Source organism: Stigmatopora nigra, chromosome 8 (genome assembly GCF_051989575.1).
Source record: "Stigmatopora nigra isolate UIUO_SnigA chromosome 8, RoL_Snig_1.1, whole genome shotgun sequence".
Classification (NCBI taxonomy): Eukaryota; Metazoa; Chordata; class Actinopteri; order Syngnathiformes; family Syngnathidae; genus Stigmatopora; species Stigmatopora nigra.
Genome location: NC_135515.1, coordinates 1291073 through 1317833, shown reverse-complemented (window position 1 = coordinate 1317833; position 26761 = coordinate 1291073). Strand labels below are relative to the sequence as shown.

The 26761-nt window shown below is 37.8% G+C and overlaps 1 protein-coding gene across 1 annotated transcript in view; it reads left to right on the top strand.

Moving 5' to 3' along the window:
* The window catches only part of arhgef12a (Rho guanine nucleotide exchange factor (GEF) 12a), a 30095-nt gene that overhangs the window by 1112 nt on the left and 2222 nt on the right, over positions 1-26761 (top strand). The window contains exons 2-37 of the mRNA XM_077722529.1: positions 10542-10562; positions 11281-11375; positions 13041-13112; positions 14687-14785; positions 15823-15872; positions 16042-16099; positions 16184-16350; positions 16427-16546; positions 17225-17329; positions 17403-17534; positions 17618-17719; positions 17818-17928; positions 18008-18106; positions 18183-18225; positions 18872-18977; positions 19041-19178; positions 19243-19275; positions 19558-19672; positions 19742-19847; positions 19923-20126; positions 20200-20338; positions 21009-21041; positions 21128-21279; positions 21424-21570; positions 21640-21725; positions 22319-22444; positions 22563-22677; positions 23011-23111; positions 23460-23537; positions 23847-23922; positions 23995-24162; positions 24261-24348; positions 24821-24856; positions 24974-25071; positions 25161-25361; positions 25956-26186. Of these exons, the coding sequence (XP_077578655.1) occupies positions 10542-10562; positions 11281-11375; positions 13041-13112; positions 14687-14785; positions 15823-15872; positions 16042-16099; positions 16184-16350; positions 16427-16546; positions 17225-17329; positions 17403-17534; positions 17618-17719; positions 17818-17928; positions 18008-18106; positions 18183-18225; positions 18872-18977; positions 19041-19178; positions 19243-19275; positions 19558-19672; positions 19742-19847; positions 19923-20126; positions 20200-20338; positions 21009-21041; positions 21128-21279; positions 21424-21570; positions 21640-21725; positions 22319-22444; positions 22563-22677; positions 23011-23111; positions 23460-23537; positions 23847-23922; positions 23995-24162; positions 24261-24348; positions 24821-24856; positions 24974-25071; positions 25161-25361; positions 25956-26186 (3851 nt within the window). The remainder of the gene's footprint in view (positions 1-10541; positions 10563-11280; positions 11376-13040; positions 13113-14686; positions 14786-15822; positions 15873-16041; positions 16100-16183; positions 16351-16426; positions 16547-17224; positions 17330-17402; positions 17535-17617; positions 17720-17817; positions 17929-18007; positions 18107-18182; positions 18226-18871; positions 18978-19040; positions 19179-19242; positions 19276-19557; positions 19673-19741; positions 19848-19922; positions 20127-20199; positions 20339-21008; positions 21042-21127; positions 21280-21423; positions 21571-21639; positions 21726-22318; positions 22445-22562; positions 22678-23010; positions 23112-23459; positions 23538-23846; positions 23923-23994; positions 24163-24260; positions 24349-24820; positions 24857-24973; positions 25072-25160; positions 25362-25955; positions 26187-26761) is intronic.

The following is a 26761-nucleotide window of genomic DNA, read 5'->3' as shown; positions in this document are numbered from 1 at the left end:
TGCATTCTCCTAGATGTATAATTGATTATGTCATACTCGGATCTATCTAAAGAGCGTGTTTATTAGTGTTTTGTTTGTTTTATTATTGTTGATACCCTTAGGGGTGTCACAATTAATCGGGAATTTCTTTCATTATTTTAATTTAAATGAACAATTTGATAGCTGATTAATTATTTAAGAGAATATGTCTAATTTTTCCTAATTTCTGATCTCTGACAGTAAATTTTCAGATTTCTGATTGCATTTTGATCAAAGTACAGTCATAATCAGTTCATAATCTATTTTGTGCTTTACTAGCAGTCATATAAAACAGATGTAATCAAAATAAATAATTGGAGTAATGATGTATTCATACAATCATCATAATTCACAAATGTTATGATTATTTTGATCAATATTTTGCATTCTGGTTCAATTTAGTATTTCCTAATCATTATATTGATCAAGAATGATGTGTTATTACCTCCCTAATTCATAATTTTCCATCTTTAGCAACCATCTGACTAACCAATGATTATTTAAATCATTCATTTCCATACCACTTATCCTCACAAGGTTCCCCGGGGGTGCTGGAGCCTAATCCCGCCCCAAATTAGTTGCACAAGGAGACGAACAACCATCAATCACAGGTGCCTGTGATAAAGTGTATTGCTACTGCCAGGAGGCGGAGCAAGAAATCTGGGAAATTCACATTTAAACAGCTAAAATAGCAATTTCTTGGGAAACGCTTCCTCCGACTTGCACCATGTAGCTTCACTGATTGGACATTATGTTCTTCCAAGTACTGTAGCAATCTGCTGACTAATAAATGAGTTATCCAATTACTACGGACGGTGCTGCATCAGATCTTGATAGAAATGCTGCTGATGTCTGCACATGTAATGGACTTCTTCCCCTTGAAGCAGTATACTTCTTTACCCAATTGGCTCCCCATAGGCTGATATACAGAATAGATGCTGGCTAAATACTCCAAAAAGAGGCTCAAATATAACTTGCCATCTGTTAAAGTCAGCGTCCTGAAGCCAGCTTCAATTGCGAGCGGGTGAAAGCTCCGGGTGACGTCACGGCAACCACTCTGGTTGTAGTCTTCTCTACAGTCTGTGGTTACAACTAAGCCTTTAACACTTACCTTCTTCTACAACCATTAAAACGATCTTTGGATTTAAACGGAACCTTGTAATCACCTTAATGGGGGAATCAGTCCACCCATGGATGGCGCTCTATGAGTTCAACAGCAAATACATCATGGTTGTTAAGTGTTTATTCCAGAAGTTCACTTTGGAGTCATATATTTAAGTCATTCTTATGTAGTTTTTGCTGTTGTTTTGTGGCCAACTTTCTTACCTGAACTCCTTTCATACCTGTAAGTTGGCCAAGTCTATGGAATGTGAACACTTGCTCAGTTCAGGGCAGAAGCAAGGCCTATTTAGAGCGTCATTTGTGCAGGATGCAAGCAAGAGTTTAAAGCCGCATTATACTTCACGCCCATCCCCCTCTATGCAATGATGACAGCAGTGGTTAGCACCCACTTTCATTGTGTTTTTTTTCTGTTGTGGCTTTCATGAACCGACTACAGCGCAGTTGTTTCCAAAGACCAAAGTGTTAAGAACATCTTTGCGATGAAAGAAGATTGTTTTTTGTGCATATATTTGTTTAGCTGTGTGTTCAGTGTGTTGTTGCCTGTCTGAACTGTGACCTAATTAATATCAACTCGATTTTATGTGGGTCGGACCATTTTGGATATTATATTTAGATTTTTTTTTTAATATAAATGGATTAAAAGAACTGGATTAAAAGCCCTGAATATTCAGTTTTTATTTAGATCTAAAACAATGTTTATTTTAGATTTTTTAAAATATATTTTTAGATTTTACAAAATGACTTTTGAACTAAAAACACAAAAAAATGATAAAAAAAATGACAATTATTGATTTAAAAATGGTAAAATCAGGAAATTGAATATACATCAATACTCTTCATTTTAATTTGATACTAAAACAGAATTTTGGCACTCATGATTTACTTTCTCGGGCCACACAAAATGATGCGGCGGGCCACATTTGGCCCCCGTTCCGCCACTTTGACACCCGTGGTCTAAAGTCCAAAGATGACACTACTGTATCCTTGGGAAAAAACATAAAATACTAATACTGTGTTTTGAAAATGGATAACATCAAATTTTGGGAGCCCATAATACATGACTAGAGAGAAAAAATGCGTACATGGGTGATTTTGGGTGGGGCTTACTATACACAAGAGTGTATTATACTAGGGGAAATTACTATACATCCCATGGGGACATTACTTGCTTGGACTGTGCTCAATGTTGCAAACATGGGTTTATATTTCTCGGGAACAAGGCTCAAGTCTTCAGCGATATAACAACAACATGGTTACGCTTGAGAAAGATGCAAAACACTTTGTGGGCAACAGATTCAAAACAATATGGAAGCGGATTGCATGATTACCGTATTTTCACGACTATAAGGCGCACTTAAAAGTCTTACATTTTCTCCAAAATAGACAGGGCGACTTATAATCCAGTGTGCTTTATATATGGAAAAAAATGTGTCTTTCATTGACAGTGCGCCTTTAAATGTGTTGCGCCTTATAGTTGTGAAAATACGGTATTTATTAGAATTGACCTTTATAATGGATGAGAAGTGTTCTCCATTGATTTGAACAGTTTATATTGAGGTAGTGTGACATCTTTTGCATTTTATTGTCATGCTGTTGACCACGCTACGTGACATCTGTCGGGGATGGGCCGCCAGCTCGTGGCTACGTTTTGTGAGCCGTTCGTTCTTTGTCACTGAGTTTTGCTGATCTGTACGTTTTGGGTTTTTTTTTGCTCCCCAACCTCGCCACCCGCCGACCCTGAGGCCCTCCCGGAAAGTGGTGCTGGTGACATCAGTAAAAGTAAACAATAGCAGGCTAGGTTTAGTCTGTATACTCCTCATAGGTTCATGAATGTAGGTCATATGTGATGATTGGGGTTATGCCCCGTTTTGGGGGAAAAGTGGCTATTCTGATGACTGATGAATTGATATTTCTATTAATAGGAACTGGGATTTTGGCTATTGTTTACTCGCCATGACAACGAATGCTAATGCATTCAACGGACTTGTGGACTTGTGACAATGTAGAAATGACCACTAAGTGAGTGCTCATTGGTTGTTGGAATGTCAGCATGCTGACCGCTGATTCATGTGTTTCTGGCTTTCTTAAATGTTGGTTATTTACAACTTTTTAGGATTCTAATTTAGTCTATTGCAATTTTTCGTGCAAAAACTGAGATCACAGGTGTCAAAGTGATGGCCCGGGGGCCAAATCTGGCCCACCACTTCATTTTGTGTGGCCCGAGAAAGTAAATCATGAGTGCCGACTTTCTGTTTTAGGATCAAATTAAAATGATAGGTATGGATTCATATTATATTTCTTTATTTTCCCCTTTTAAATCAATAATTGGAATTTTTTAAACCATTTTTTGTGTTTTTAGTTCAAAAATCATTTTGTTAAATATCAAAATATAGAAAAATATTTTCTGTGTTCCACTTTAATATAGAACACACTGATTAAAAGATATTTTCCCTTACTAAGACTTTTGATCCAGTTCTTTTAATCCATTTATATAAGCAAATCTTAATTATTAAATTTCTGTATTTTCGCCCTTTTTAATCAATAATTGTAATTTTTTAATAATTATTTTCTGTGTTTTTAGTTCAAAAATAATTTGTAAAATCTAAAAATATATATAAAAAATAGCTTAAATAAACATTGTCTTAGATCAACAAAAAACTGAACATTCAGGTCTTTTAATCCATTTAAAAAAATATTTAAATATTATATCTAAAATGGTCCACATGAAACCAAGTTGACATTAATGCTGCCTGCGAACCACCCCGAGTCTAACACCCTTGCAGTAAGTCTTTAGTAAAATTGCTAGCGGTCGAACAAATGCGTCACTGTCAACAGACATAGAGGCACTTAAAAAAAAAAAATAAGTGCATGGAGATGGTATACTGTTGCGCTAAATTTAAACTCAGCATTTCAATTCACTTCGGCAAACCAAGTTCCAAATTCCCAATGTCATACTCTTACGTCAAATTCATTGCATCTCCTCATTATGTGTATTTAATCCGCCATGCCCACGGGTTGTGATGCCAGACAGTGGGCGGAGTTTAGGCTTTTTTAGCGGGTGCTTTTATGTGCTTGGGGGTCTTTCCCATAGCACCATGATCCTGATGCTTGTGGACATTTGTCTACGCTCTCGCCCCGTTAGCAAGGCCACAAAGCTTCGGGGCAATGCATTTAAGGTCTCTCTCCACAAAAGACGAGATCGTTATACAAAAGAGAAAAATGAGGACGAGTTAGGAAAGTTAAAAATGTCTGTCGGGTTTTTTTTGAATGAACATTCGATCCAAACTTGTCACTGACCTCAATTTAGGAAGAAAAGGAATCCATATTTCGGGGAAAATGGAAAGCAACATGCGAAAAAGATTTTTTTTTGGAGGGGGTGGTACAGTATTGGCTAAATATAAGTTAGGATTTTTAAGTATACCCTTCTGTGCTTTTCATTTTTGGCGACGTCTTGTAAAATGCTGCCGTTTTACTGGTTTGCTAACGTTGGAGAACTGTGATTTATAGTTGGTCTAGTGGAACTCCTTTCCAGGCTGTTTTTAGAATCTACCACAACACAAAACTCTAATTCAGTAATGTCCGCTTCTCTGAAACGGTTTGGCCTACGGATGGAATTCTCTTAAATTGGAAATCCTTTGGTTTTTAATTCGTTAGTAGCTTTTTGATCACTACGGATAGTCAACACATGGATTACTACTCACGTACTTAATTCCATGAATGTAGGGCTTCATAGGTCCAATGTTTTTTTTTAACATTTTAGGGGAAAACCAAGCAGCAAACTCCCACCACACTGTGATTAACCTTGCACTGCTGCTTTTTTGCTGAATCAGGATGAAGCAGCCACTGAAACGCTGCTGTTTTTTCTCTGGTCAGGACAACCGGTCTGTGGACAATCTGTGGACTTTGATTCATGACGTATGGGTATTTTTGTCGGTTTCCCATTGCTACATTTACAATTCTACAACTTTACCAGTCACAAAGTCAAAGTCTTTTGGCAGATATGTTTGCAAACATTTAGATCTGGAATGAACATGATTTGCCTACTTGAGGTTTAAAACAAGAAGAATGACGTTAGCATTTCCAATCAAAATGTCTATTTTGACCCTTAATAAAAGGCCCGACTAGCCAAAAAAATGAATAACAATCGAACATAGGCTTTGTCATCATCATTAACTCAACATAAGCTCTAATTGTCATCATACCCAGAAACTGCTTATGACGAAATTGGAAAATTTTCTTGGAAAAAGACCCAAATAAGTGATCATTTCAGACTAATTTGGCATTTTACATTTTACCTTTCACTGTTTCTCACTTACCTTCAGTCAGCCAGTAGAAGGCAGATCACCGCCCGAAGTTTTTTCATATTACTGCACCCCGACATTATTACACAGAAGGGATTGTGTGTCGTGCTACCGAAAGTTTAGAGTCCTGATAGATCTGGGAAAAACTGTCCTTAAGCCTATTTGTTTGTACTTTGTGAGACTTATAGCTTAAAAAAACGTAGTACTTTGCAGCCGCAATCAGTAGCATGTGAACAAAAGCTAAAACTTGGCAACACTGAAAGATCTCGAATATAATTGTGCGAGAGGTGTTGTGGTTTTGCTACGTTATTGGCTAAGGCTTTTCAATTACTGCGTTCCTTTGCCAAGTTGTCATACCCAGAAGTATTTTCCCCGCAGACTCGAATCGATTTCTGGGCAATATTTGTGGTTTACGCTTCATAAATACATGAGTCAGATCTGCGGTTGAGTATATTTCCGTCTTCTTGCTCGACTGGATTCTCACGCGCAGGACAGGAACTAATAGGACTTAAGCTGAGGCATCAAGCCAGATCCTTTCCAGCTGATCGCAGAAGTCCCCCCTAGTGTTTATTACCAACCACAGTATAACATGGTGGACTACCTAGCTAGCTCTTTTTCCCCCCGGAGGACAGCAGACAGCATAGCGTGAAGAAATGTCTATCCCCCGGCCTTCATGTCAGGAATCCTGATGAGGTTTATTGGGGCAGAAAGGGCACCATTTTCCCCTGGAGGCACTAGCTTGAGCTTCAGAGCCATTACCTCTGTTTCTTCCTTACACCAACAACACGACTGACTCTCTTCTCCTCCCTCCCTCCCTCCCTCTCTCTCCATTTCATATGTTCACTCTTTCCTTCCCTCAGATCCGTGGCCCAGTTAGCACATCGATACCTCCAGGCTTCGCTAAAGGTCACGGGCCGGCATTATATGCTTGAAATTAGGCATGACCGCCATACAGACGGTTAGATTGTAACACGTTGTCAAAGTAGAGGTGTGGGGGCCAAATCTGGACCGCTGCATCATTTTGTGTGGCCCGGGAAAGTAAATTATGAGTGCCGACTTTTTGTTTTTGGATCAAAGAGTATAGATTTATATTAAATTTCCTGATTTTCCCCCTTTTAAATCAATAATTGTCATTTTTTAGATCATTTTTTTTCTGTTTTTAGTTCAAAAATCATTTTGTAAAATCTAAAAAAATATTTTAAAAAATGCTAACATAAACATTGTTTTAGATCTATAAAAAACGGAATATTCAAGGCTTTTTAATCCAGTTCTTTTAATCCATTTATTTAAAAAAAATCTAAACATTATATCTAAAATGGCCCATTTAAAATCAAGTCGACGTTAAAGCAGCCCGCTTATAACGACACAATGTTCGCCTCCTCCTTCCCTTAAGCAAGGAAGGAAGGGAAAGGTGAGCAATGATTCGCTCTACGTGCATTTTTTTTGTCCGCACAATGACACTTTGTGACTCAGGTATAGAGATTAGATAACGTCCGTTGTATTGGTGTCGTCTGTTATTGGCAGGCTGTAGGCACGGTAACACAGTTGAGATTAAATCAGTCTTGCTGTCTGCATCGAAATGCGACTTGATAGTCAACGGGTATGACTCAGCCACCACAGAGCGTGCCTTTACCGCCTCACTTTCCAGTGCAATTTTCTCCTCTGGTGTTCAATGCAATGCAATGCGGCCCTCCTCCTGGAATGAACCACTCCTCGTTCCGATCTTTGCTACCTCAAGGCATAGTCTGGGATTATCCAATCCAGTACTCACTTGAGACAAATCCTGCCTCCTCCGGGGGTTATTGCCACCTAAGAAATGTTTTGCTGGTATCAACATAACCACAGCAAGTCAGTTTCAATTAGTACTAGAATGGAACGGTCCAATAAGGGGATAAATGGGTTTTTTAAATGTTAGAGTTGGACCAAACTACCCTGCTTTCTTGTCTTTAAGACTTTTTCATGCCTGGACTGCTCTCTCACTCGCGTGCTCTATTAGTCGGGCGAGTCACGCTCCCCCCTTCACTGCAAGTCTGAAGTTTTCCATCAAAACAGCAAACGTGAATGAAGCATTCAAGCCCAGGCCCGCTGCTTGCTGTACACGAGAGCCGCCCCACCCAGTTCTTACGTCGTTGTCTTTCTCACACTTTGGTGCACACGAAACTCGGAAAGATCTGAAATATGTCGTCTGGGGAAAAATTGATTGCGATAACAAAACTCAGTCTTAGGTTACGTGGTCTATGAATACCACAAGCAAAACAAATGGGCAGGAAAACACTGCAGTTCCCAATAAATACGTTTACTGCATTTCGTGACCGGACGTTTGGTCGCCGGTCAAATGTACTTAGATATTAAACAGTACTTAGATATTAAACAGTACTTAGATATTGAACAGTACTTAGATATTAAGCACTACTTAGATATTAAACAGTACTTAGATATTCAACACTACTTAGATATTCAACAGTACTTAGATATTAAACAGTACTTAGATATTAAACACTACTTAGATATTCAACACTACTTAGATATTAAATTACTTAGATATTAAACAGTACTTAGATATTAAACACTACTTAGATATTAAACACTACTTAGATATTAAACAGTACTTACTGTGCCTAGTTAGTCAGTATTTTGAAGGATTTTCTTCAAGCAAATGTTGCTTTCTCATAACATAATGATAAAATCATAGATTCCAGCACACAGAATTGTCAATTGCAGTTCCTCTGAACAGATTGGTTTGCTCTATTAAGATTAAATTGCAGAGCACAGTCCAGAATGTATCATTGTTGTTGGAAGAATGTTCAATTTTGGCAGTTAATGGGGTAGTCTGCCCACACTCAACCGGGCCTTGGAATCTAATTTAACGGGATCCAGACAGTAAGTGTACGTCTTATCCTGCTGGCATTGTCATCCTGTTATTTTCCCCTCGTGAGTCTCTGTTCTCATTACGGTCTTCATTAGAGTATTTAAGTCATCATGAGGAAATGGAACAATGGCGCAGTGTTGTCTGCGAGACAGACAATTGACTGTTAATGCGGAAGCAGAAAGATTCGATGCGTCGTTCTGGAGAGTACAGTCTAGTCTAGCTTGCAAGGTTAATATAACCACATTGTCATTTTCAATAGGACCATTTTGCCATCTATGTCCCCACATTTACCCAAAAGACCACTTCAGGCTATGTGTTTGTAGTATATAGTGTCTTTTGTACTATTTCTCCAATTCAAGGGTTGGATGGGAGTTGATTACTTTAATTTTTAAGGATTTTTCCTCTTCTTGGAGACTCTGGAACGTACTATAGACTTGGGCCTTTTCATAAATGGACCATTCAGCTGCCCAGTATGGCTCTGAATGGGGCACACTGTCACTGGGAGAAAGAAACTTAATGGTTGCTAGTTCATCGTGAGACCTATTATAAGTACTATGTTTGTTTTTTTTTTTTTTTGACAATTTGTAGTATGTTTCCCTTTCAAAAACTGGAGTCTTGTCTTCCCTTGACCTATATTCAACACTATTGTGACTTGGCAAGATTTTTAGTTATTAATACTTGATTATATGGATTAGCCATTTTAATTAAATATATGAAATGGCAGAAAACATATATTTGAGCTATGAAAATCGTGTATGTATAGGATTTACGGAAAGTGGAATTAAACCTTGAAATTTATCAAGGGTCAGCCATTTTTTTCATAGTACTGTAATTTATATGGAATTTAATGTATTTTTTTTTACTGGATGGATGGATGGGAGGTTTAGCATCTCACTCTGTTATTGGATGAATCATTTTTTAACTCCTTGTGTTCTGTGATTGGCTGTGAACCAATTCAAGGTCTCCTCCATGCCCATAGTTGGCAGGGATAGGCTCCAGCACCCCTGTGAGAATACAAAAAAGTGAAAATTTATGATAATTCTAGGTTGGCATACTTATGTGCTTTTTTAGGTGTGCTTATCATGTCTCTGGGTTGATGACTTTTCATTTTATCCCCCTCAGGACAAATCTTATTGACACTCAGACCATTATTCTCCTACAAATGTTTTAAAATAACGTTATCTTCAGCTGTTATAGATAACACTTTCACACTGCATGTTCTTTAAAATAATCTAGTCTACACTGCTTGCACTGTGACCAAACATAATGAAAGGCAAATAATAATAATAGCCGCATCACATGTTGGCTTTCCTATAGGAGAAATAAGGAGGTAATGGATGCTTATTAGTTCTTCGTGGAAAATATAAGCGCATAATATGTTCCTTGAAATGTGCGGACTGTGTTTTCAAAGCTTTTGTTTTCATCTGTTCAGATATGTAAGCTGCTCTTAGTCAATTTTATGATGTTTGCCAGTGTAGGCTTGTAAGTATGTAGTACCTATTATAGATTTAATATTAAGGACGGCACATTTGCGTGCACAGATGGCAAAGAGAGTCGTAAGATGGAGGACATTTGACCTGGAAAGCGTGTTTAATCTGCCACTCAAGAACTCCAATGTTTGATCTGGATTATCATGTTTACCACAATATGACTGTGGGAGAAAGTATCTGCTTGTATGTCCTCCATCTTCTAGCCCATCGGTGTCAAAGTGGGGGCCCCGGGGGCCAAATCTGGCCCGCCACATCATTTTGTGCGGCCCGGGGAAGTCAATCATGAGTGCAGACTTTCTGTTTTAGGATAAAGTTAAAATGAAATGTATTGATGTATATTATATTTCCTGATTTTCCTCCTTTTAAATCAATAATTGTCATTTTTTAATCATTTTTTCTTGTTTTTAGTTCAAAAATCATTGTAAAATCCAGATTATAGATGCATATTATATTTCCTGATTTTCCTCTTTTTAAATCAATAATTGTCATTTTTTAATCAATTTTTCCTGGGTTTTTAGTTCAAAAATCATTTAGTAAAATCTAAAAATATATTTAAAAAAAGCTAAAATACATTATTTTACATCTATAAAAAACTGAATATTCAGGAATTGTAATCCAGCTCTTTTTATCCATTTATAAAAATAAAAAATAAAAATATTATATCTAAAATGGTCCAGCCCACATGAAATGACCCTTAATCTAACCTGACACTAACCCAAGCCTTTCTCTTCTCTTCCACAGGTTTCCCAAGAAAGCAAACAGGTACAAATCTCATTTCACTCTATCAAAAAAGTCCTCTGCTTTTCCCACTAAACACGCCGGCTTCTACGGCCATCCAGCTAACTCCCGCATACACCCACACACACACACACACATACACACACACACACATTGACGGACAAAAGGGTCCCTCTTCTTAGTGCGGCCCATCACTGCCTTTCACTGTGAAACAGAACAGTGGCCTTTCACATTTGGGGCCGGCATAGGCAGCAACAGCCATACATGGGCGGCCCAAGCCCAGCCAAAGAGTTGCAAGTCCTCTTAGGAAACATCCTTTCTCCGTTTTCCGCCCTTTGCTTTGCCCTTTGCCACTACGTCGGTTCTACTTGCCTTATTGGACGGACACAGTGATGGCATACTTGATGTGATTTGTGTAGTAGAAGCTCTAAACTGCTGTTTAGTGCCATTTGTTTTTTTTTTTATATAAAATGCCAAACCATCGTTTTTAGTTTCTTGGCTTGCAACCAATTTAGGGTGTTCGACTAATTCTGCCCATAGTTGGCTGGGAAAGGCTCCAGCACCCCCGTTAACATTATGTCGTATGCAAAATGAATTAAAAGGATGCCATTTGGGACAATTTATTCCATATATTCAAATTTTTGTCATATTTTCTTTAAAAAAAATACTGAGAATTGTAGAATTTAATGGTATTGAATGGCAAGATGATTGTTTTTCTTGTGTTTTTTTTAATGTTTTTTAGAACCAGCAGCATTCTCAGCAAAGACCACCACCCCCCAGACAAGAAATCAAAAAGTGACAAATCGCCACTTCCCTCCCATGAGTTTGACTCAACAGGTAATCTGTCATTTAGAGTCCAACTCTTGTTTTGTTTTTGTTTTTATTTCATTCAAGTTGAAATTGCCCTTTTGACTGCCTGGTTATACCCCAAACTCTCTTCACTCATATTCTGTTTTTACACAAAACAAACCTTAGAAATAGTCATGTCCATGATGACCTTTTTTTTCAGACACAAAGTGGTCTGGTCTTGTCCAAGTTTCTTTCAACTACAATTTGGAAAAACTCCCTTTTCTCTCAAAATTAAACCTATATAAACAATATCAGTTCATATTTTAGATTATCAATATAATTATAAACAAAAAAATCCTATATGTCCAAGTCAAAGCGGACTATATATCTCATTTTAATGGGGAAATTCCTTTTCGTAAAATACAACCCATCATATTCTGTGCTATTTTATTCCAGTTCCAGTTGTCTCACTACTTACTATTTTGTTATTCTTATGGGATCATTTCACTTTTTCAACTTATGTTGCAAAAAAAATGTCCCTTTTCAATGCAGCTGCTTGTTTATCGTTAAGGGTCCTTTTTATATAACAGTTTGAGAAAGTACGAATGCCCCTTATATTATTTACAAGTACAAGTCGCTCTTCTGTAATCAAAATGTCTTGTAATACACCATGGATTATCCTGCCGTGATGCAACCGCACATGTTTGTCAGTCTATCAGGTTTTGGTGTATAACACTAAAAGTGCCTACGTGCCCAATGCATTATGTTACAATCTAATCCAATGTAAAGTCATTCCTATCTGTCACTTATCTTGGGACAGACTGACAATACTTGGCTTATAAACACAAAATAAACTATCTCTAATCTAAGGCTGTGATAGTATTGGATCAAGCCGTGCTATGTAAAAATGTACTTTATAAAGAATTTGACTGACCCCAACTTTGACCTTGGTTTAGGATTCTAAATCCTTTTCTACTTATAATTTCCTATTTTACAACAAAACTAAACAGCTAGGTGCAGTAAAATCATCTATCCTAACAAAAAAAAACGAAGGAATATTCGCCGGTAGTAATTTAACTAGTAAATAAATTACTTTGTTAGTATTGTTGAATTGTTTTAAATTTTGCTGTGGTGTCAGTTTTTAAAATAGTTCATATTCGGTATAACAAAGACTATTAGTAATATTATTTAATGAGCCTTCTGAACATAATAAGAATAGAAATGTTCCTCAAATCTCATGATAAAATACTTTATATTAGGTGTATTTCATTTTTTTTTACAGGAGGGCAATATTTAGAACAGATTTTTTCTATTATTATATATTTTTTAAACTATCTCTGGTTTTATCTTTTGCATTCAACCATCCGAAAATATGTTTACTTGCAGGAGGGCAATATTTAGAATAAATATTGATTTTTTTTACTTTATCTAATTCTGTCTTGCATTCAAACATCCCAAAGTTTTTTTACTTGCAGTTATAAGAACACACGGGCTTTAATGTAATGGAAGTAAACCATTACTACGTCTTCATTTAGTTTTTTAACATTGTTTTCTTCTCCCGTAAATTTGCTTTCCTCCCCTCATGATTTTCTATTCCGTTTCTCTCCTTTCCCTTTTATGTTGGTCGGTGTTTTGTTGGTGTGTGTGTGTTTGCTTGCATGCATACGCCCGCCCTCCCGCCATGCTGTCTGCACGGTTGGGGGTTGTGAGCAGAAGCTCTGGTGGTGCAGAAGAGCAGCAGCAGCAGCAGTGGCGTGCTAGTGGAGGGGAATCCCGAATCCTGTGGTAAGGATGCTCTTGCTGGAATGACTGTGGCGGACACATCTGTCCACGCTGGTGTGGGAATGCCATTAAATAAGCACTGCTCAATTCTTATATACAATCTCATTTCCAAAACACTTTATTTAATAAAAAAACATGTTCCTTTAATATAGATTCACATCAATACGATTTTACAATGCATAATCCTGAGTGCACTTTTCCAGAGTCAATTTCCATTTAGCAAAGGTTGCCAATAAGGAACATTTAAAGCCTACTGAATAATATATTAGTTTCAATAGATCCGCGTCTTCATTTACTAAGTCCGAACTCCCCATTCGTTAAGGTTTTTTATCAAATCTGACAACATCTAGAGGTAAATTCACACCAGCGTTTTACTTTCATATGCCTTAATCACTTTGACACCCCTCCCTGCCTAACCCCCCTCACCCCCTTTGTCCCACACACTGTCTAGAGCCGTGTCACTTTTGTCCTTCCCCGGACCGGCCCGGGGCTTTTTGCTTCCTAAAACTAAACCCCCCCCTATTCGCTCCCATTCCTTCCACTCAGCACTCAACCCCCATCCCAGCACTACCCGTATTGATCCATTAACCTCGGAGGCGCTTAGAAAATCTCTGCCGCAACAAGAAACAAGTTCAGAGGTCACGCCATACAAGCAGGGTCACTTTTCAATATGAAGCGGCTTTTGGAGATGGTATTCATTGAAAGTGTGCTTTTTTGGGGGTTATCTTTATACTTTTTTTGTCACCTTACTGTGCGTTTTGTCCCTCACAGTCATTTTTACGCAGATAAGCGCTAATCTCCTCCTGCCCCGCTAATGAAACCATGCGTTAAGAACCTGAAAATAATCGTGTCTCACTTTAGGATGATAAATATAATCAGAAATGTTTTTATGGGGAGAATACTTTCAGAGTTTTTCGCAGAAAATGCACAGCCAAAATCGTTCAGTTTGAAAATTCATCTTCTTCTGTTCATAATAACAATATTTTAGTTTTTTTTGCTTGTGTAGCTAGCTTTAATATAGCAAGAATACCTTCAAATATCCTCCCAAAAAATGCATTTTTTTAATAACAATAAGTTTTTTGGGCGTTTTACTAGATTTAATATAGCAAGAATACTTTCAGATATCTTCCCAAAAAATGCAAAGCCAAAATTGTTAACTTTGGATTTTTTGTTCTGCTGATAATAGTAATAATTTTGTATAATAATGTTTTTTTGTGTGTAACTAGGTTTAAAATTGTGAGAATTCCTTCACACATCCAAACAATTTCAAAAAAAAAAAATTGGTACAATAACTACTAGTTTTTTTGTGTAGCTAGGATTAAACTTCATCCTTTTAAAGAGGGAAACCATAATATAATTCTGCTTTTCAATGCACATGATATTGTCATTCTCTAATCTTTATTATACATGCCTTCTCTGTGCTCTTTATGATTGGATAAGCTTTTTGATAAAAAAAAAAGGGATGATTATACTTTTTAACATCTGGAGCTAAACATGCAAATGTGGCCTATAAAAGATGTTTAATAGCATTTTAAAAATGTTTTCCCCTTTTTTTCCTGTCTTTGTCTCACTCGCAGGTCTGGTCCAGCGATGTGTCATCATCCAGAAAGACGAAAATGGCTTTGGGCTCACCGTCAGTGGTGACAATCCGGTGTTTGTGCAGCTCGTCAAAGAAGGTGATGACGCTACAATCTTAACAATTCGCATTATTTGGTAGCCATAACCGCCGGAGGGAAGTTATTTTCTCTGTCACTCAAAGTCTTGAGACACTAATAATGCCACAGATGATATATTTCCTTAGTCAGATGAGCTTTGTTGTCATGTGTTTTCTTTCGAAATGAGGACATTAACAGGATATGTGGTCGCTTACTGCATGTTGCTGACTGCATATTGTTCTTTTTTTTCTTTCTACTGTGGCCTTATTGATTTTAAAAATGGGAATTAGTTTTGGGCTATAATTTTGCATGTGTTTATTAATGTATTGTCCCTTTTTTAAATAAATTCAGGTCACAAAATAGACACAACTGTTACTATTAACGCTCAAAATAGACTTTTAAAGTATCCATTGCTGGATAATAAGTCTTTTTAGTAAATTAGTAAGTCATTGGCTGCCAATGATGTCCAAATTATTTTGATTGGGAGGTGGCAGCATAATTTGCATAAAAAAAATAATACTCAGCCATTTTTATTGAATTTCATGACCATTATTGTCAATGGGAGGCTATTTTTTAATACATTTTTGGTTGGGTCTTAATATTAAGACTATAAGTTACTAGCCAATTGATTTTCAGAATATTAGTGCCATTTTGAAATGATTAGAAGTTATGGAACCGATAAAATTGACATCAAATCAAGCTAAAGTTCAATCTAAAATGCTTTGTGAAACAGAATGAATTTATCCAGGTCTTCATCAGCTGTTGCTTATCTGTCTCGTGCCAGATAAAAAAAAAAAAACTGTTTCACCTTGACAGGAGTCATGTAATAAACCTGTCTGGAAACAGTACTTAAATCCTTTGTTTGTGCTGTAGCTGCAAAACAGGTCCTTCATGAAAGGGAACCACTGTTGTGGTACTCAAATAGCTGCTTTCGTCTGCCAGAGTTGCATTTTTGTTCTTTTTGTTTTCAGACTTCCATCCAAAACAATTTGTCTACCCTTTTATGTCATTATATCGTCTATTTCCTTAACACTTTGGACCTTTTTTGTGGTTCTTAGATGGTGCTGCAATGCGAGCTGGGGTTCAGACAGGAGACAGGATCATCAAGGTAGTCTATTTTATCTCATTTTTCCCCCTTTTACTCTTATAAGTAAAAGTTTTCTCTAAGAACTAACTAAGCTTTTGTCTGCCACCTTCTGGCCAGTCTCTATTTTCCTTTTATTGAAAAAAACAACAGTTTTTAGCAAGGATTTGATACTCATTTGTGTTTTTTTCAGGTTAATGGAACCCTGGTTACCCATTCAAACCACATAGAAGTAGTCAAGCTTATCAAATGTAAGTATTTTTGTCCCTTTTTTGTATTTTTACAACACTTAGACAGTACTTACCTGCATAAAAACTAAATCCTTCCCCTTCTAGCGGGCTCCTATGTAGCCCTCACAGTCCTGGGTCGCCCTCCAGGGCTTACCCAGATCCCCCTGTCTGAAGCAGAGTCTGAAATGCTGGGTGTTTGCATATCCTCTCCAAATTCACCCGCGGCAGAACGCCCATATAGTCACGACCGGCTATCCTCCACGCCTCAATGGGTACGGCATACGGCGTTTTTTCTATCTCCCCTGATGTAATATTTAAACTATACATACATCCCATTTCGTTGTCCAGGCATTGAAGGACGAGTACGGGCGTACCCCCTCCCCCAAACTACTGAAAGACAACCAAGAAGCTAAAAAACACATTCCACAGCTGCCGGGTCAAGCTTTCAAGGCCACCGGTGCGACACAGGTAAGGCAGATCACACCTGTTTATTTTTGTTTTTTTTAACTAGGTCTACAATGTCTTCTGTGTCTTTTGTATGCCTTGCTACTGCAAACAAGACATTTCCCTGAATACGGCATGAAATAAAGTAAATAAAGTTCTAATCTGCTAACAAACGAGTATTAAAGTGCAAGGCAGTGTTTAGCATTTCAATTAGAAAAAAAATTCAATATTGTCAATGTGAGTTTTACTGGAAAGCCATTATGTCCAATATTTATACTTTCCCTTATTAAATTAATCAAACTTCAACTTTTGTACCCAATTTAAAGATTAGTCACTTGGGTTTTCCTATTAGTGCAATAAAAATATTATATAGTATATAGTATTATCTGGAATTATCTACCGGTATACACTTTTTTTGTAGAAGTTGGTGTGTCTGCATACTTTTGGTATGAATTTGTTCTTGTTTGTCTTGTTAAATATGTTTATTTTCTCAAAAGATATTTCAGTGGCTGTAAATATTCCCTATTAAAATATTTAGAACTTCTATTTTTATATAGGCACAACATATGTAGTAATAATAGGGGTGATCCCAACTTTATGGTTTTTCGTTTATCTCGGACACGTCTAGTTTACATGAACCGTGATATTTGAGGGATTATTATATTTATTTATTTTTTAACTAATTTCTCTGGGAACATCTAGGAGGCTGTTCCAGGTGGAGATGCAGACGATAGTAGGCTATTAGAGACCAAGCACGTTCCTGTGGCAGGAGACCAAAATGCTGAATTGTCCTGGAGTAGCACACCCGTAAGTAAGACTGTACTATGCCCAAGAAAAACCAGGTTTTATAATAATTCTAAATGTCTCTTCTCTAATTCAGATTTCTGGATTTGGCCTGGGCTCCCCAGAGAGTTTATCCCAAAGAGGGTTGTCCCTCCCCAGCCCCCATAACACCCCCAGGAACAGTTTCAACTCCTGCCACTCCCCAGAAACAGAGGATACCACCGAACTGGTACATGAATAACATATTTTGCCATTCGTTACCTTGAAATCATCTGACTAAAACCAAATGTATCCCTATCCTGCTCTCTCTAGGATTCTCTGTCTCCCACCACCACCATCAGCAGTCCCTCCTCTCGCCTCGTTTCGCAAATAATTGGAGCCGAGGACGACTATTTTGATTCTGACCACGAACAGGTACATTCATCGCTTCATTAAACCGCTACCTGACCAAGACTGCATATTATTCCATCTGTTTTTACATGGGTGTCCTTATATTTTTGCTTCTACTGCAGACAAATGGGCAATGCAACCGTTTTAGCAGCATTGAGCAGCTCAAATCTCGACCCGCCCACCTAGCTGCATTTATGCATCATGTCATATCTCAATTTGATCCGGCTCCGGTGGTAGGACTATGCAACCGCACGTTTTGTTTTTAATTGAATCTGGACTCTGGGTTTTGGGTTAATGATGTTTTCTTTGCAGCTGTGCTACCTCTATGCTGACTTGTATAAGCAGACCAACTCCAAAGAGACCAGACGGGTGTTCATGGACCTCCACACCTTCTTTATTGATCGGGGAGCGGTAAGAGTTGGAAATCGACATAAATTGACCGCACCGTTCATGAGTAGTATGGAAAACGTTATTCTTTTTGTTTCAGCACCTGAAAGTGGCTGTTCCGGAATCAGTTTCTGCCGATCTTGGTCAGTTTTTCCAACTTTCTCTTTGTTTATGTTCATTAATGTCAACTCGATACAATGTGGGCCAGACCATTTTAGATATATATATTTTTATTTTTTTGGATTAAATGAACTGGATCAACAGCCCTGAATATTCATTTTTTTATAGCTCTAAAATTGTTTATTTGAGCTTTTTTTTCTTAGTAATGTTAAATCTATTATAATAATTATTGAAGTGGAAAATATAAAATATTTGTATATATTTTTACATTTTACAAAATGATTTTTGAACTAAAAACATGAAAAAATGATTAAAATAATTTCTATTATTGATTTAAAAGGGGGAAATTTGCTAAATCTAATATACATCTATAATCTTCATTTTATTTTGATCATAAAACAGAAAGTCGACACTCATGATTTACATTCCCGGGCCACAAAACTTGATGCGGCGGTCCAAATATAGCCCACGGGCCGCCACTTTGACACCTGTGTTCTAACATGATGAGAAACTACATTCGTTTTTTTTAAATGCACATTATTTGTACTGCATTACATACTCTAATAGAACTTCTGAATCAAATCTCAAACAGTACCAATTTTTTTTCAACTTTTCCCATGTTATCATATATGTAAACACTAATAAAACCTTCAATATATTTGATTGCAGACCGACGGCGAACAGAACTGATCCCAGAGGAAATTAACAGACAACATGTTCAAACGCTTCAAGATTCTCTGCTTCCGGATATCCAGAAAAACCTTGAAGATTTCAGGTAGACCTCTCATTAACGCTCATATATTTCAAAATGTCAGCTCAACTTATCCCGCATTTGTAGACAAAAGCGCAGTATGGGCTTGACCGTTGCCGAAGTTGAACTGGCCAGGCTGGACCAAGAACGCGTGCGAGATCGCGTCACCCTCGAACGGGAACGCTCTTACGCGGAAAATATCATCGCCAAGATCGAGGATATTCTGTAAGTTAAATAAATTAACTTCAAATCCAAAACATGTCAAACTGAAAAGTATTTGTCTTTACAGGGTTACCGCTCAGACCACAGAAGAAGAAAAGTGGTAAGCTCCTTTTAATAGGAAGCACTAATTCATCATTAATATTTGAATAGCGTCATGTACTTTGATCTTCAAAACAAAGGCTGAAAAAGACAGTTTGCTATGCTAAATTATTTACACACTAACATTCATTATGCAAATAGAAAAATTGCACAAAAATAGCTGAGCATATGATCCCATATGGTAAATGCGGTTGCCAGATATGCAATGACATATGGTGTTATGCTCCATATGGAGTCTTGATGTCATTTTTTCCCTCTAATTCCACCATTTTTTATTCTTTAGCACTACTATGCAGTATGTCATTTATACATACATGAAGCACCTTGATGTGAGGGTTAAGGAACCTCGCAGTCTGGAGTCCAAACGGGTCCGGATCAACTTCCTTCCTAAGATCAAGGTAAACCCTTTTACTCACTTTTCCCTTTTTTTCCACTTCCCTGACGCCATATAAATTCCTACAAAACAGAAAAGCATCAAGACCGAAAAAGATGGCGAGGAGAAGGTGAAAAAGCCTAGATTTCCTAGCATCCTTGGACCTCAACGTCGACCCAGTCGCATTGAAGCGGCTTCAGGTGAGCTACTGCGACCCCTAAAACCTCAATTTCGAACCTGGTTGAGATTCTGATTTACCTTTTTTTGACACATAGTCGGAAAAGCGCTCGATGGTCGGCCCAAACCTCAAAAGCAGTTATCTCAGCCGAGCCTCGGCGCCGGCGAGCACTCGGACGGGGGTCGTTTAAGGGGCAGCCAATCCAGCGAAGGCTCTGAGCTCACACACTCCACATCTGTCACCACCTCGTCCCCAAACAGCAACCCCTTCGGCTCCGACGCCAACCGAGACGCAGACTCGGGTACGTGAAAAAAAAAAACGGGGAAATGGAATGAGTATGTAAGGAATGGCTTTTAAAATCTCTCCACTTTCAGGTGGGACTCCAACTTCAGGCCCCAACAGGCTAAGTGACGGACTTCAGTCCGACGGTCTGGATGGGTTAGCGTACCCTGCATCGCACTTTGACCTTTATAGCCTGGATCAACTGCAAGAGGATGAGCGAGAAACTGACAGGTGCTCAAAGATTCAGTTTAAAACTAATTTGCTATTATTAGCATTTGCATTTATGTTTTCATCAAGGGATATAATGATTTATCTAATATGCTTTGAAGCTTTGCAGTGATCACTTAGACCAAACTAGTCGGACTTTAGCCGCTTTAACATCAACTTGATTTCCATTTTAGATCTAATATTTAGATTTTTTTTTTATAAATGGATTAAAAGAACTGGATTAAAAGCCCTGAATATTCAGTTTTTTATAGATCTAAAACAATGTTTATTTTAGCTTTTTTTAAATATATTTTTAGATTTTACAAAATTATTTTTGAACTAAAAACACGGAAAAAATGGATTAAAAAATGACAATTGTTGATTTAAAAGGGGAAAATCAGGAAATGTAATATATATATCCATACTCTTCATTTGAATTTGATCCTAAAACAGAAAGTCGGCACTCATCATTGACTTTTTCGGGCCACACAAAATGATGCAGCGGGCCAGACTTGACCCCCGGGCCGCCACATTGACCCTTTGCTTTAACGCCCCAAAAATTCCCTTTCTAACCTTCTGACTCCAAATCGGATCACTTTCATTTCATATTACAACCATTTTTCTCTGATAATAATCTCTTGATTTGTTGTTATCTTCAGTTTTAATTTATTCAACTTTTATGTTTATATTGTAGAACCCACGAGGGAACGCCAAAAGCCATCAGAAGGTAAAATGAGAGGATTTTTCTTTGGTGTATTATTCCCAACAATACAAAAAAAAGCACAACGGTAAGCGAGTACTCCATCTTCATAGGTTGGAGGGATTGGGCCCCACCGACGTCCAGAGCGAGGACGATCAGGGAACGGACTCGGAGCACGACCCTCTCAACTGGCAGCAACTGGTTGGACGAGAAGTTCTGGCGGGTCTCAGGCCGCTTGAAATCAAGAGACAAGAAGTTATTAACGGTGAGTATCTATCCATCTAAAGCCCATTGGATTGCTTTCTTTCTTTCTTAAAAGTTGAAAATTTGACAGACTTTTAAGGGATTCAAAGAGTCGATTGGTGATTGGCCATCCGCTTCAAGGTTTAAAATTTATATATATTTGCAGAGCTGTTCTACACGGAGCGTGCACACGTGCGAATGTTGAGAGTTTTGGATCACGTCTTCTACCAGAAGCTTTCAAAAGACGCCATCTTGCCACCTGCCGACATCAAAAATATCTTCTCGAACTTGGAGGAGATTCTACAATTACACGGTGAGTTTACTACACATAAAACACACATAAAAGATTTTCATGCACTCTAATAACTTTTTTTCAATGCAGTTTCAATCCTGGAGCAAATGGCCGCCGTTCGAAAGCGAAACGAGTCGTCGGTTATTGATCAGATTGGAGACGACTTGCTCTCCTGGGTGAGTACTGTTTTAGATGAGTTATTAGGGGCTATCATGGATTTATTTCTCTTTTATTTCTGTATTTTTTGGTTTTATTCGTTTGTATTTATTCACGAAAAGGAGTTTTTCGTTCGATTTTCCTTACATTACATATGACTCTTTAATGACTCTTTTTGATGAAGGATCATTTCTCCTCTAGTGTCAATGCAAAAAACAAACACCCCAAAAAAATCTTACAATATTTTATTCATTTTCATAGCATTCTAACTATGCAACCGACTCACGGTGATGCCAAGTGATTCACCACATTTAGCTGGCTTAACCTTATCCCCAGATAAGAGTCGAATACCATGTAGTTTACCCACATATCAGCAGGCAAGCTTGTTGAAAATGTCTTTGCAGGGCATAAGTAGGCTAAATGCTCCCTCCCCAGGGCCTAGTCTACATTTAAGCTGTCTCTATCAGGAGTAGTTAAGCCTAACCCCCCCTCTTTTGAGAGTTTCTGCTCAACGTGATGGTTACCACGGTCTCCATGGCGACCGCCCCCTGACCCATATTAAGCCAGCCACCGTTTTTTCGCCCCTTCCTATTTTGGTGTCGACTCTTTACAGTTCAGCGGTGGCGAAGAAGAGAAGATTAAGCAGGCCGTTGGGACTTTCTGCAGTAATCAACCTTTTGCTTTGGAGATCATCAAGACCAAGCAGAAGAAGGATTCGCGCTTCATTTCGTTCATGCAGGTAAGAAGATGATAGGATAAGTTCATTGGAAATACAGCAAGAGAAACCTCATCCTTGCTCTCAATTATTCACGTTTGCATTTAGTGTGATGAAATTGACTGTTTTTTTTGCTTCTCAGGAGGCGCAGAGTAACCGATTGTGTCGGCGACTACAGTTGAAAGACATTATTCCCGTGGAGATGCTGAGGTTTACCAAATATCCCCTCCTGCTGGACAATATTTCCAAGTACACAGGTAAGTCACTGCCTTAATGATGTATCTACAAATCTTATCTTTACTTGCACAACACTAATACTAAAATCCACATTTGTAGAGCAACATGGTATCGCCGGGCAGATTTCAAATGGGAGATGATTATTTTTAATAGGCCGAGTGCAGCAGTGCGCAGATTAGTAAATGTCTCACTCATTATTATCATTCAGTTCCGGTTTCACGCCAAGTTTTATTATCTTTTTCTCAGTTTTTGTTGTTGTTGTTTATGTTAGATTCATGGATGTAGGAGATAGCAATTTACTAGATTTCCGGGGGTCGTATTTGACCGCCAATTGTATTTTTTTTTTCGCTCAGATGATGCAACGGAGAAGAACAAAGTGAAGCAGGCAGCCGACTGCTGTCGTAAGATCCTCAATCATGTTAACCAGGCTGTAAAGGAGTCTGAAGACAAACAGGTTTGTTGCAGTGACAACTTGGCAGAAGTACTTTGGTGGTACTGAGTACCCAAATATATCCTAGTTTCAGTACCAAGCAGGTAAAAAAACATACCTTCACATACCCTGAATCTCATTTGTGAGCTACATTAACGATTTAAAGAGTACTTGAGAATAATAATGATGTTTTGCAGCGTATTCTGCATCACAACCACAACAAATAAAACATAAATCCATCTTTTTTTTTGCTATTCGATGTACAAACAATTTTCTTCAAGTTTTCATTCAAACTGTTTATTTGTTTTTGCTCCTTATTTCGCGAATTTTCAAGTTTCTTTGATTTTTAAAGAATTTTTGTACATTTTACAGAGACTTGAGGACTACCAGAGAAGACTAGACCTGTCATCCCTTAAGCAGACAGACAACCCAATGATTCTCGAACTAAAGGTGACTGGTCACTTAAATCCAAATGAGTTTCTTAGTATAATCAAGGTTATAATAACAATTTAATGGATGGCACATTAATCATGCAGAACCAGAATGAGAAATGCTAACATAACATAATATAACATCATCTATTTGACTATATACATTATACTCTAACAACATGAACACTATGACAGTCATAAAAATACACTTTTTGAACCACATTAAATACAAATGATGCCTAATAATAGTAGCAAAACAAATGTATTCAAACAAAACTTTATTCTAAATTCTAATAACCCCTTTTTTATTGTTATTTCCCTTGCTCAGAACCTGGATCTAACAAAAAAGACCATGGTCCACGAGGGTCCCCTATCCTGGAAAGTCAACAAGGACAAAACCATAGGTTTGTCATTGAAGAATCTTCTAATTTCTGTCTAATTACTGACCTAATGGATGTATGTCAATATCCTCTTAGAGCTTTACACTCTCCTCTTGGAGGACATCTTGGTTTTGCTCCAAAAACAAGATGAGCGTCTCATCCTCAAGTGTCATAGCAAGAACTTGGCAGGGACCGCCGACACCAAACATATTTTCAGCCCTATTATCAAGCTCAGCACCGTTTTGGTGCGCTCCGTGGCAACAGGTATGTCCCAATGGGGTTGATTCAATGTGCTAGGATTGACTTTTAACTAGTTTTCTTCTTTTTTTTAAATATTTGTTTTTCTATTCCACTTCTACTAGACAACAAATCTTTCTTCGTTCTATCCATGTCTGAGAACGGTCCCCAGATCTACGAGCTCATGGCATCCACAGTCTCGGATCAGAGAACGTAGGAAACCATTATTATTGCTTTTTAATTGAAATATATATATACATTGCTCCAGCAGAACTGCAGTATATTATATCTATACCTCAATTTAGCCAAGGGGTAGGGAATCTATGGCTCGGGAGTCACATGTGGCTCTTTTGATGAGTGCATCTGGCTCTTTGCTAACCTGTGAGCTAAAATATTTGTGACAGAACTGAGATTTTACATCTAGAACTGCTTTAATTGTCATTTTTTTGCAGTAGACTCTTGTGGAATGCAGCCTCATTGATTGGCAACAACAGCATAAGAATCTTTTAAAAATATATAATTTTTTTCTACTTTAAAAGTGGTGAAATTACTAAAAAGAAAATTGAAAAGACACTAATTTACATGTATGTATGTATTCATAAATACGATTAGAATTTTTTGATAAAATTTAGAACACATTTCTCCATTTACTTTCTATACAAGCTGATGTCTTTTTCCCCACCAGGTGGCAGAATTTAATCACACAGCGAGCCGAAGCCATGTAAGTCAAACCCCACAACGTCATACCGTTACCTCAAACCGAGTATGGCGATCTTTCTCAAAGCCGTAACCCCCACTCTGCCAACCTTTCCTAAAACGTACACCCCTTATTTTCCAGCGGGGATCGAGGAGATGGCGTGGAAATCATCACATCTGGCGTCGCTCGGCTGAGTAAAGACCCAGACCGGACATCCACCGGCAGCGCTCAGTCCACAGGTGACCGACTAACCGACAAACCGGCCGGCTTGACACTTCCATAAAAACGTACTGGAACTTATCAAGCTTATCGCCGACCATCTTTACAGATAAAGAAAGCAGCCCGGCTGTGAGCCGTGCCACTCTGAGCCCTCTATCAGCTAACAATCCTTTCGAGGCGGAGAAGAGCGAGAAAGAGGAGGAGGAGGAAGGTTTTGGCAACCCCGAACTCGCGTATCGAGCGCCTGAAGATGGAGGGATCGATTCCTTTAATGTGTTTCCCTCGAGAGCAGATGAAGCACTGAAAACATGTAAGAGCACCAGAATAGAATCTTTTGTTTTGAGTCATACTATGCATGTACTAAAAAGGTATTACAATATTATGGTTTACAAGCTAACTCTAAATGGTCTTATCAATAACATACTGTATTTTAATGATTATAAGGTGCACTTAAAGGCTTAAATTTTCTACAAAATAGACAGTACGCCTTATAATCCAGTGTGCTTTATATATGGAAAAAATATTAAAATGTGTCATTCATTGACGGTGCGTCTTTAAATGCAGTGCGCCTTATAGTCGTGAAAATACGTTTTTTAATTAATTTAGTTGCTATTTAATGTTTGAGGTACGCGGAAAAAAATTGCAGATGAGAAGATTCCCTCAATTTGGCTGATTTATCTCATTTAATCACCAAAAATTAACCATATCTGCAACATATACAGTATTTTTTCCGAATATAATACACACCCATGTATAACGCACACCCATAATTTATCACTAAAAATTGGTATACATTTTTTTTTACCCAATTTTTCTCTGCTCGCACCCAAAACTTTGCTTCAGTTTTTTGGCACAAAATTTTGCATGTTATCCTCAAATAAATACAGTAATATTTTTGGTCTAGTGGCGGCGCTAAAGCAGGTGTTGGTGACGCAGCTGATGTCGCAGGAGGCCGCCGAGCGAACGAGGCGCTCCACGGGGGCCCGTCTCTTAAGGACCACCTCTCTGAGGACGCCCGTGGAGAAACGGGTGATGGTTCACAACGGCTCGGAGAAAAACACCTCCCAGACCGAAGACCCCGCTCAGGACTTGGGTTCCGGTGATACCGGCTTCTTTGATTCCCCTGAAGATTACGGTGAGTTTTTCATCAACTTTTATGGCGATCAAAATGTTACAATGTTTTTACTTAGAGCTTGTAGTCAAATTTTTGGGGAAATTTTAACAAAAAAACCCTCATTGTATTCAATAGTTGTTTTTTTTAAGTGTATATTGTTTTCTTTATTCTTATTTTGGGGAGGTTGCTACTTAAAAATGACATTTTGGGGAAAAACTACCAACATGTGTTAATAAACCAAATCACAAAAATGTTACTTCAAGTTGTGGTTAAAAGAAATATACATTAAATACACAATCTAGTAAATACGTCCTGAAGTTTAACTGTCATGTATAAATATTTTCTTTGTCATACATGTGATTTCTTTAAAAAACACAAAAAACAGCGCCTAAAGGGTCTGAAATTTTAACCAATCAGACGTCTTGTGATCTAAAAATGCAAAATAAAAGTTAATCTGTAAAAAAAGCAAGTTTTATGGAATTATGATACTATGATAAAAGGGACAATTGTTTGATTTTAAGTGTACTGCAACACTAAATCTAAAAAAAATGCAATTTTTTTCTCTATAAATTTACGGGAATGTCAACATTACGTAA